Source organism: Acanthaster planci, linkage group LG05, assembly GCF_054643075.1.
Source record: "Acanthaster planci isolate LZ-2023a linkage group LG05, COTS_SCS, whole genome shotgun sequence".
Taxonomy (NCBI): Eukaryota; Metazoa; Echinodermata; class Asteroidea; order Valvatida; family Acanthasteridae; genus Acanthaster; species Acanthaster planci.
In genome coordinates this window covers 3183416-3194958 of record NC_141781.1, presented here as the reverse complement: position 1 = coordinate 3194958, position 11543 = coordinate 3183416, and the positions used below count along the sequence as shown (strand labels likewise).

The 11543-nt window shown below is 40.2% G+C and overlaps 2 protein-coding genes across 3 annotated transcripts in view; one reads left to right on the top strand and one right to left on the bottom strand.

Moving 5' to 3' along the window:
- Positions 1–102: 102 nt before the first annotated feature.
- dnaaf4 (dynein axonemal assembly factor 4) overlaps positions 103–11543 on the top strand; it is a 13030-nt gene continuing 1589 nt past the window's right edge. The window contains exons 1-11 of one of the 2 annotated variants that reach the window (XM_022241700.2): positions 103–329; positions 1113–1263; positions 1996–2129; positions 2848–2980; positions 3428–3484; positions 3921–4054; positions 4563–4663; positions 5130–5210; positions 5370–5442; positions 6001–6106; positions 6623–6747. In XM_022241700.2, the coding sequence (XP_022097392.2) occupies positions 207–329; positions 1113–1263; positions 1996–2129; positions 2848–2980; positions 3428–3484; positions 3921–4054; positions 4563–4663; positions 5130–5210; positions 5370–5442; positions 6001–6106; positions 6623–6726 (1197 nt within the window). In that variant the 5' untranslated portion in view covers positions 103–206 and the 3' untranslated portion in view covers positions 6727–6747. Of the gene's footprint in view, positions 330–1112; positions 1287–1995; positions 2130–2847; positions 2981–3427; positions 3485–3920; positions 4055–4562; positions 4664–5129; positions 5211–5369; positions 5443–6000; positions 6107–6622; positions 6748–11543 lie in introns of those variants that run through there. The other variant, XM_087136857.1, reaches the window with a different exon arrangement.
- The window catches only part of LOC110982914 (peptidylglycine alpha-hydroxylating monooxygenase-like), a 20869-nt gene continuing 16654 nt past the window's right edge, over positions 7329–11543 (bottom strand). The window contains exons 10-12 of the mRNA XM_022241699.2: positions 11447–11500; positions 10919–10968; positions 7329–10187 (exon numbers count right to left, since the gene is read on the bottom strand). Of these exons, the coding sequence (XP_022097391.1) occupies positions 10016–10187; positions 10919–10968; positions 11447–11500 (276 nt within the window). The 3' untranslated portion in view covers positions 7329–10015. The remainder of the gene's footprint in view (positions 10188–10918; positions 10969–11446; positions 11501–11543) is intronic.

Below are 11543 nucleotides of genomic sequence, written 5' to 3'. Positions count from 1 at the left end.
GTTTCTATTTTATCTGCTCTAACGGCCAATTTGATTGGTTCACATTTCCTTCTCCTTTAGTAAAAAAAATTATCATTGGCTACTAACAAAATAGGTCATAGTTCATCACAGCGCTGTCTGTTCAACCTGTAAACAAAACTTCAGTTTTGTTCTGATGCAAGAAAGATTTCTGCTTGCCACTGCCAGTTTTTATTAAGGGAATCGGCATGCCGATCACAGTCAGAGATTACACATGGGACGAAACGGAAACATCAGTCCACGTGGATGTTCCATTGAAAGGTGTCAAAGCTAGCAAAGTGGATATATTTTCAACCGATGAATACCTCAAAGTAAGTTGATGCGCCAATTTTAAATTGGCAAGTTGCGTTATGGCGCTATTTTCTGATTTTGCGTAAAACACTCTAAGCTATCAAGTAATTTAAACAAGGAATTACAGCCTAGTCTGCTATCGTTACCATGGTTACACAGCAGAGACTTTTAGGCAAGTTACATGTACATACAATCTTAATCAAACAGTCTTAATATAATTTAGGGTCAACAAGTGTCAGCTAGCATCAACAAGACATTTTGTCTTTAGGGCCTACAATTTTTTTTATAATATAATTTATAGGCCCTTAAATATCCTAGTCAGTGTATCACATTTATCTAAAATGATATTTGAGTATGGAGATTTGAGCAACAAAAGTTGGGCCCGCTCATGCAGCCCGATCGACTGGCATCTTGTTTTTGTGTGGACAGCAGAGAAAAAAAAGATGGCAGTCCCCAGTGGCAAAAACTGTTCGTTTTCATGCAAGAATCTGGAAGCAGATGTATAATTTTTCTTTCACAGTGGCAGATGGTAGCATCTCTTAATTATGACACAACCACTTTTTAAATAAGTAGAGGTATTTTCAAATTATTGACACTTTGTTGATGCTATTTGTTAGTGTTGACACTTGTTGATGGTACTTGTTAGTGTTACACTTGTTGATGCTAAATACCGTGACTGGCCAGGCCTAGTCCATTTTATTTCGCATGTTTAGGGGCAAGGCATAAGTAAACCTGACAGTTGTGCAACAACCAATTCAGTCATAATTCTTCATAGCATGAATGTTTTTTTTAATTGAAATCAGGTGAATTTCCCTCCATACCTGTTTGAAGTGGTCCTATTCCAACCGGTAGATGACAGCAAAGGAACGGCGCAAGTGGGTGATGGCACTATCACATTCAGTCTCCAGAAACGACAACCTGGACTATGGAACCGGCTCATTTCACCCAATTCAGGTGGTGGATAATGGCTCAATGTGGTTGGTTGATCTACGCAATAAATGTACAATCCTTGTGCTATTGGTTGATCTTGTGGCATGATCTCTCCATCTCTCTGCGTCCCACTACATGTAGTCACCTTGTCTTTTTAATAAGTGGTTGTGAAAGACTTTTTTAGAAAAGGGGAAGCAAAAGTTGAGAGGACTAACGGTACGTCGTAGATCTTTACCATCAGTAAATCTGGTTTCAATAATGCGTGGTTTACCATGGGATAGTATCTCTCTCAATGGTGTTACGTGCATCTGTTAGTTTGCACTTTCGCACAGTCAGCCGATAAATGCACGATCAACAGATCGCGTGTTAGGGCATTATCAATCTATGATCAGCTGGTAAGCATGGAACAAACAAGTGTGATTGCATAAATCCACTGATCTCACCCAATATGTATATTCCTTGTTTCTTTTGCCATCTGTTTTTTTACATGTTTGAGGAGAAAATTCCTCATAATGAAGTTTAGATACAGCAGTACAGTCTGAACACTGTTACATCTCAAAATTATCAGTATTATTCAAAGGTTCCAGTTAACATGTACAGTGTACATGTATGTGACCTGTGCACAGAAGATGAGAACCATTGACTCTCCCTCTCTCAGAGACAATTGTCATATCTCTCTTAAGCTTCAAATCTGTTACGTATTTTATACAAGTAAAAATTAAGCAACTGATTAAAAGTTTATTCTTTGGTTTCCAGATGACAAAGAATTGATGAAAAGCAAGCGCCAAGCTGCCATTGATGCAGCCCACCGCAAGGCACAGCAAGAGAAGCAACATCAACAGGAAGAGAAACGGGAGAGAGACAGGACAGCACTCAAGGAGCAAATGAGAGTATGTATGTCAAGATGAAAATGACACGTCTGTGAGACACCGGGGAGCAGTTGCAACAAACAAGACAAGAAAATCTCTGCAGACTGAGACCTACACTTCAAAAACAAAATCGGGCCAACTTTGATTTCGATTTGTTTTCCATTTGTCAAAAATTAAGACGGAACTTTTTATACATGTATACTTGACAACTAATTCATGTGCAGATAGTGACTGACCACAATACCAGGAAAGAGTCTGAGCCTTTACAATGTCACAGTCTTGAGCAAACAAGATTCTCCAAAATGTCAATAAAGCAAAGCTAAGAGTGCAGAGTAAGTCACTAGCCAAGAAGCTCAAGAGTATTCCACTAGCCAAGTTTAAGGTCTTGGGTTTCAATTTTCATGGAGATTTTCTTGTCAGCATTTTGTGCGAGAAAAAAAAATCCCAGTAGTTTCAATTTGAAGCCTAAGACTTTTTGGGACATGTCAAACTATTTTCTTAAAGATTGACTGATTGGAAGTCTGGTCGCGTGACCACGGAGAAAACATAAATTATTGGAGACTAGATACTACACACTCACTGAAGAAGCTAAACTGTTTGTTTCTTGAGGCACCTGTTTTCTTGTACTTTGTGTTTTGCTATATCAAATTTGGAATCTTGTTTTGAGAAGCATTTAGAGTACTTGTGGTTTTTTTCTTGGGTTAAGAGTCAGATTTAAATGTCTGCATTCCTTCTGCAGTTGGAAAATGAAGAAAGGCAAAGGATAGAAAGCATCAAAGAAGCAGAAAGACAGAAAGCCACGGAAGACTTTGAGAAGTGGAAAGCTGAGCAGCTGGAAGCAGAGAAGGAACGAGAGGAGACACATGGAAAAAGTCAGAGCACAATCCCAGTGAATTCTTTTGCAAGCTTGGTTTTTGACCATTGGGAATATTCATTTCTTGTCACATGCATTAAAATTTGAATTCTCGGAATCCTTCAATCCAAGAGAGCAGTGTTTAGGCCTGATATTTGGATTACAGTATCTGACCCCAGCTGTTGTTGTATTGTCTAATCTCATTAGAAGGAATTGTGGTCTTGCCCAGGATTTCAGTGTTTTTAAATCTAATTTTGCAAGAAACTTATTTGTACACAGTCTTTTTTGCTATCTGTGTTAGTATCAAGGCGGCGCAGTCTGACTCCAGGCAAGTTTGTTCAACTTTTGGGACTCTAACCATTAAAATTATCATACCTAACTTCTTGTGCATGATGAAGATTTTTTTTAGCCATGCAAAGGGACTTTACTGTTTGTTAAGTGAAAAGTAAATAACTTTGTGTTACAGATGATGTTGACATTTTTGATGATGAAGAAGCATTGCCCACCATCGGAACACGTCCAGGTCAGTTCCACAATAACAAGAAGTAATTTCTCTCTTTGTTGGGAAAAAGACTCTGTCCCTTGCCACAAAGCTTGCACTGCCAGATCAGTAGAATGCCAGATAGGTCTAGCCAGTTGAAATTCTAGATTTGTTCTGATGGTCAGATAAAGGAAGTGAGCTTTGAGCCTGATAATCGATGTGTTAAGAAATGAAAGGTTTAACACAAAACACAAGTTGGCTTTGATTAACTCAAGTGGAGGGTAATGTTTCAGAGCTCATTCCTGCAATCCCATGAGAACTCTGCTTGAACCCTTGTTCCATATCTTGTTGGACACAGATGATCATGTTTACTATGACTTGTGTAAAAAACAAAAAGATGGGTGACTGTGGTGACGATTTCCAAGATTGCAAATGATCCACGCCTTGACCCTTGAAGTGATTGCTGGTGATTTTCCAGGGTCCAAAGACGAGAAGCCGGCGGAAGTCAAAAGTCAGCCTCCACCGAGATCATCAGGGAACATCCAGGTCAGATTCACCCCCCGGGTCTTCCCGACCCCCCTCAGAGAGTCCAAAGTAGAAGCTGAAGAAGAGGTAAGCAGATGACCCCAAGCAGGAACTGTGCGTGGTCAATCCAACAAGTCAGATTGTGGAGTATTTTAGTTGCTTCCCACAAAAGTCTAAACAAGATTCTTGACTCCAAAATGTAGGTGAAGCTGGAAACAGCGTTGACATTTGGCAAATGGCCAGGGTAGCCCGTAAGGGATACATCACATGTTAACTCTAATGAACTTGGTAGCACAGCATCCATGTGAAAAATGTTCGACCAAATGGGTACAAACCCATTGCATCGTGGCTGGAGCTAGAAATGCCTGAGCATGGTGCCCCACAGGACAGACGTTCTTTATGTTTGGCATTTTTATAATGAATGCACTGGGAATTGGACCTCATTTGGTCAGTTAGTGCACTTGCTGTAAGCCTCATGATATGAATTCCTCACTATGATTGTATCGTACTGAATTGTTTTATCATGTGTGCAGGCATGCAGCTATTGTTGAATCCACGTTAAGAGAATTGCTTTGACCTTTTTTTTCATTTTCAGTGGTTGAGGAAGCAAGCAGAGGCGCGTAGGGTAGTAGACGTCGATGACCCAGACCTGACTGAGGAAGAGAAGAACCCAGTCTGGCTGAAGGACAAGGGAGAGTAAGTCCCTGTGTCCTGAGACTTGGTGCTGAATGGTCCAAGTCATTGGAGACTGGAATTCCAAGTGTAGAGAAATGCACTTAACAGCATACTCCAACTTTAGCTGGCAAAATCCCTCCAAAATGTCCGTCATGCAGGGATGATGTTTTGAGTTTTTCCTAGCCGAACTGGACTTCTGAATCCAGATTCTTAATTTTCTTCAGTATTTCGCACCACAAACTGGAACCAATTCGATTTTGACGTGACTGGCTGGGTTCCAGCTGTCAGTTGACATTGGCAAATGGCAAATTTTCACAAGTCCTGGCTATAATCCTGAGAAAAGATGTATTTTTGCGTTTCATAAAGAGGGAGTGATGCCAAAAATGGCTACATATATTTGATTGCCTATGCTAGTGGCAATTGACTTTGGAACTCTTACTATTTTTGTTCTCTTATTATAAATAATTCCATTTGCAACTGTCTGCAGTGGCTTTTTTAAGTCGGGAAACTACCTAGCCGCCGTCAATGCCTACAACTTGGCTGTCAGGTTAGACAGCAAGCTACCTTCGTATCCTTTGGATAAATGTGGTGAAGGCCATTCCACTGGAAGTTTGTCTGCAGTGTTGCATAAAGACAAATACATTTGATGTTCTGTGCATGCATGTAGGCTCTGTTATCGAGCACTGGATTTGCAAAAGCAAACTAATCTCCTTGACAAACTTGAAAGCGTTTATTCTAACCGGGCCACTTGCCACTTGAAGCTGAGGAATTTCATCAAGTGCATTGAAGACTGTTCCAAGGTATTGTACTGTACACAATTGATTGATTGATTGATTCTTATTGGAATCAGGAAAGGATGGTAGATTCAAAGCTCTACAAGAAAATATACGTGTAAAAAAAAAGCACGTTGTAAAAGGCAGTGCAAAAATACATGCATTAATTATTGTTATAAGTTGTTTCTGGTAATGACACCAAGGATTCCTCCAAAGTGCCCTTGGCACGGTAGCTCGCAAGCCTGAAGAAACCTGTAGAGGGAGACAGTGAGAAGCAGCTGAAGTTTTAGAGGTGGGAGGAAAAGCCCAGAGGAATATTCTGGGTAGAACCCACGGAATCAGGTAGGGACTGAAAACCCAATCCACATGCTTACAAAGGTGGGATTCGAACCTGGGTCGCAGAGGTGGAAGGCAAGGAGAGAACTTTTGGACTACCCTAACCTGACTGGATTTGCTTCAGAAATTTAACTGGTGACAAGTGTAATGGAGCTTGACAGTATTGATTTTGCCAAAGAGCACATCCTGTCCCGTCCCCCATTGTAATATATTTCCTAATTCAAATGGCTTGATTTCGGTCATACATAGGCGTTGGACCTTCTGACACCTCCAGTAGAGGCTAACGCCAAGTCCAGACTACGAGCTCATGTTAAACGAGGCACTGCCTTCTGTGAATTGGAACTGTACATTGAAGGTAAGGACAACGGAATTGCAATCAAGTCATTCACAAGTCAAAAGGTGGTCTGTCTCAAATCAATCACTCATCAAACCATTAGTCCTAACACAAGGTAACCACAAGTCAATCAAGTAAGTCCCAAATTGGTCATAAGTCAATCCTAAGTCAATTGCAAGTCATTCATAAGTCAATTACATGGCAAGCACAAATTAGTCACAAGTCAGTCGTAAGTCAGTCATAATTCAAACACAAGTTAGTCAAAAGTCATTCATAAGTCAATCACACGTCCTCATAAGTCAGTCGCATGTCTGTACTAAGTCAATCACACATCCTCATAAGTCAGTCGCATGTCCGTATTAAGTCAATTGCACATCCTCACACCAGTCAAAGCACTTGTCAACCATAAGTCACAGGTCAATCTTAAGTCAATCATGAGCTAATTTCAAATCACCAAAACTATTTCAATTGAACTAGAAAGAATCCCCCCCCTTTAACCCTTTGATAATACTTTGATGGTGTTCTGAATCTGTTCAGGTTTACAAGATTATGAAGCAGCCCTGAAGTTAGACCCCAAGGATGCCCAGTTGATTGTGGATACTAAAAAGATCCGAGCCGTTATACAGAGCACAGTGGAATGAGCAATGCTGAAATCTTACAAGGTAATTGAAAAGTACTCATTTATATATTTATACCATTTATTTATTTGATATACTGTTTATGTCTTGATTCCACATGCTACCTGCCCACACAGATTGGAACGTAACATAAGCTCGATTGTCAAACTTGACTGTGGATTATTCCAACTAACTACACACAAGTGCCACTTTTCTTTAAGTGTGGAATTTAGCATCCAATTCCAGATCTTTGGAACAGTGTGAAAAGTTTATCACATAGTGCAGGTTTAGAATGGTCCGCTTTTTGCTAGGTAGGTTTGAAATGTTGGATTGAAATAAGTGTAGGCTTTTTTAGTAAAATGGCCTTTCGTTAACGCTGTTGGTGGTTTGGTCATTTCTCCACCAATGTCACAGCCGCAAAGTTGCAGGGTTTCTTTCAGTAACACTCTCACACTATTCAATTTCCACCAGTCGCAAGATCCATCGCCAAGATGGCATCCTTAAAGACCAGGTACTGCTGAATATTAGTGTTGTCGACTTTAGAAAACGGGAAAAGTTAGCCATGAAGCCATAGCCTCACAACTTATTTCTCAACACATATGAAAAGACACAGAGCAAATGCAGAGTTTATTTGTTGTAACACCATTGTACCTACACCAGTCATTTATTACAAGTTTCAACCAAAACCACATTACGTTAACACACAGCTGTCCTTGCTAACTTTAAAAAATCACACTAGCATTTGAAATCGTTATTCTGAGGCAGTAATTTTCAACTCACCGATTCTTACAAAACTATATCTTTATTCATGTATCACACCAATAAATAAAAATATATCCCATTATTTTGTATTCATTAATAACTGTTTCAATTCTCCAGATTTCAAAATAACAAATACCTGTCTGAACGGCATGTAATATCAAATTTCCTTAGAAATTTTTAACACACGTTTGGTGAAATAACCACAGACAAAGGGCCAGATTTTCGAAGACGGGAAATATTGGTATGTGTTTGGAGATACGAAAAATTTTGACTCAAATGCTTTTAAAGAAGCAGTAAATTTTGGGAAGTTAGCCAATTTTTCCATGAGAAGAGTCCATTTAGAAATATGAAATCAGTGCCTGTGGTTTTGCAGGGATGTCAGGGGTGATTATTGTCAAAGCAAACTTGAATCCTTGAATCTGATTGGTCAGTCTATACCAATAGGAGTGGGTTATCCTGGGTAACATGGCTACATCTTGTATTGACCGTGTGCTCTCCAGGTTCCCATGGCAATTGTGCATTGCAGGACTGCACATGCCATCCATTCCAACAGCACTTAACATCACTGGTACTTTGGTCAAGTTTGCTTGAAAATAGGGCCTGCTCTTTTGACGTCAGAGTCGTGATTTTCCTACAAGTGGCTGCTAAAACTGTAGTTGGCCGTCGGAATAAAAGTAGAATAATAATGCACAGAGTGTTAAAAATCCCACGCAGCTGTCAGAACACCAGATAAAAATACATGTGCTACTGAATACTAAATGAAATTTAACCCAATTTAAAATCAATGGGACAAGTGTCCATTTTGAATGAATTGGAAGTAAAATCCGAAACCCACCAGCAGGCCATATTTATGCAAATTTTGGCCGCCCATACAACTGTAGCCAAACTGATAGTGGTCTATACGTTTGTGCAACAGTTGAATGTGTCTGATTACCATAGACCTCATTACGAATTTACCTCGTCATATATAAAACACAGTTCGACTTTCGTCCTCAATTCACTGCGCTGGAAACTAGGAGCGGGGAAGCTAACAAAGCATATTTTATTGGTGACAAATAAACCAACCATGCATGTATAATCCTTTGACATGACAAATGCAATCGATAGACGTCACAGAATAGAGCCTATCGCTAGTGAAAGCCGAGTCCACACTATACCCAGCCACCTCAACATCCATGTATATGTACATATTTCAGCAGTCTTAGTGTTTCAGTTCTTGTCTTGAGCTTCACGGTTAACAAAGTACCCAATCCAAATTGATTAAAATTTTCATGATTATCATTTCCACTGTCTCTGAAAAGTTACATTTCACACAGTTTTTTTTCCCCTATGGCAAGATCATCATAGCTATTTCATAACTTACATTATGTACAGTTTATTTGACCACAAATTCTTACAAACTAAACTACACTTGTTTTTTCCCAGTTGTCTGCAAAGTTAGCAAGCCTTGGCTAAAGGCAAGTTTGCCTAAAATTCATGGGTTTGGCTTTACCTCATTCACAGATGTCAAGTATACACACATGCATGTATGTATTGGTGTTCACATGTACTGCAGGTTCACTTGTTTGATATCACACTTGCTCATAGTCAAGTCACTTTCTAAACTTTACTACAAATGCGCAATGTTTCATACTGTAACAGATCACCAACAGACCCAACCTGCCAACAAAAATATAGATATATATATAGCTGTGTACAAATAATTCATGAACCTAGCTATCATTTTTTTAGTTGATGTTCGTGAAAACAGGCTGGTGCCCAACAAAACCAGCATCTTTCGGGCTATAATGGGATAGCATCAGGGAATCTGACCAACATGACTGCAACATGAGACTGCCCACATCTGTCCTCATTTGAAGGGTCACCGCTCCCGCCCCCTTAATAGAATGCAGAATAAGGAACTGGCTACTACACACATGCATTCTTTTTTTGTTTGGTGTTCCTATTCGGCCATTTCTAAGCTGGATTTCCCGTCCTAGTTTTAACATTTAATGCAAACTATGGGACAGAGAGCACACCCCCCCGCCTTTGTGTTGGTCATTGTTATACTGTTATCTCAGGGAAACTCTTCAGACATCTAGGGGGTGTATAGGCATTTGACTTGTGGGGGGGTACCCCTCTGTCCCATTTCGCACCTGGAATAAGTTTCAAGATCTGCAGCTCTGAGTGCATTTTGATTTACATGTACAAATGAGTAGAGCCTTTTCCCAATTTGTTTCTCTTGTTAAGCAGTGCCCATTGCTTCTAATCATACTTCAAAATAAGAATTATTTGATCTTTTCAACATTTTGCTGAAAATGTTACCGTGTGCACAGTTCTCATAGCTGCCATAACTTGCAATTGGTGGCACATTTTTCCAAAACTTCACTGGTCCTTTTTCCCTTTCCCCAACCTAAATTGCCAAATATATTCACCTAAATCTTTACCTTATTCCCCAGATTCCCCCCCCCCAAACAGTGACTAGGTCCCCCTTCCATAATACTTCACATTACCCACCTTTCACCCCAAACGGTATCAAGCACTCCCCCCCACACACACCATATCAAAATCTTTATTCACTCTCTGGGGGGTCAGGTAATGTGCTGGCCTGCTTGTCGGGTATGTTCTTGAGGTGGTCGACCCAGTGGTAGTCGTAGTCGATGCAGGTGTCAAACTCAGGCATTGGCTCCTTCTTTGTGTAGAACATGATGTAGAAGTTGCACATCTCATCTTTGGTGGTTGACCTGCGATATAAGTCAGGCAGAAGCATAGAGCTACATGTATGTAAAAACTAGAGCGCCGACTCATATACAAAGTGATGCCTGCTGGACACATCAAACCTATGGGAAAACTCAAAATTTTGTACGGCTTTTGTACGGCTATTTGCATATCTGCGTCTGTATTCTAAAACGATGCATCAACAAATCCGATACGCCGCAGATATATTTTGCCGTGATGTTTTACTTTGATTGCGTCGTTACCCCGTGCATGTTGCATTTAGAGTACATAATTTGATATTCATTCTGATCTGACTTCGAATGTTCTACAAGCCTGTACACTGATTGAAAATGTCTGCGCCCAGGACGGCATCAAATTCCAACCGCATGGAGAATAAGAAGTTAGTGCAGTAGTAATTTAATATACATTGTAGGTCTTTGGGTAGAAGCCATAACAGAACAGATTCTTTAAACGCTTAGATGCCTGAACTAACTTCTAGCCAGGGAGCTCTTAAGGATTCTGGAAGGCTTGTGGGATTTGCTTTCAAAAACATTAGTCTAGTATTTCAATGGGTAACCATTGTATAGTGCACAGTATTATTGTTTAAAATGATCCAAAGTACTCTGAGTCATGATTCATGCGTCAATTTAAAATGAAGCTTGGATGAAATATGCTTCAAATCCTTATGTTCTGATCAGAGCCATTCACAAGCTCCCAACTAGCCAACAGTAATGACTACATCCTGCCAGGGACTTACCCAATGTATGTGTCCTTGTCCTTGTCACCCTCAAATGTACACCTCATGGCCTGTAACAAAATCATTGATGTAACGTACTTGTGGCTGAAAGGTTATCTGTTCATTCGGATAATGGCTTCGTGCATGTTGTTGGATGAGGCAGGCAGTTCCAATGTCATGGTGGATTCTTGCACACTGTTTTGGGATCTATTTAGAACTGTCAACTGTAGATTTTGTTGTGTCTTTGTCATGGTCATTGTAATCTGACAGTCAGTGCATGGTAACACGTGGCCTTGGTGCCACCTTTATGCAGTGCCAGTGTGTATGAAGGGTTGTGTGGGATGCAGATCTTTAGGGGCTCAGACTGATGCATATGTCTATGGGAAGTGCAGTAGCTGTGGCTGCATGGCTATGGCTCCGATATATGTAGGCTTGCATGCTATTTTCAGACACAGCCAGGTCATTTAGACAAGGTCTGATACTACAGAACTGTCATGCTTTACATTATGCGGTGTTCAACGGGGGTTAGGGTTACAGACTGAACCTTACCAGTGTGTCTCCCTTCTCAATGGTAGAACCGGGATTGGATACAGGATAGAACATCTATTCAAATAAAAAAGGATAAACTTACATGTACGTGTACGTT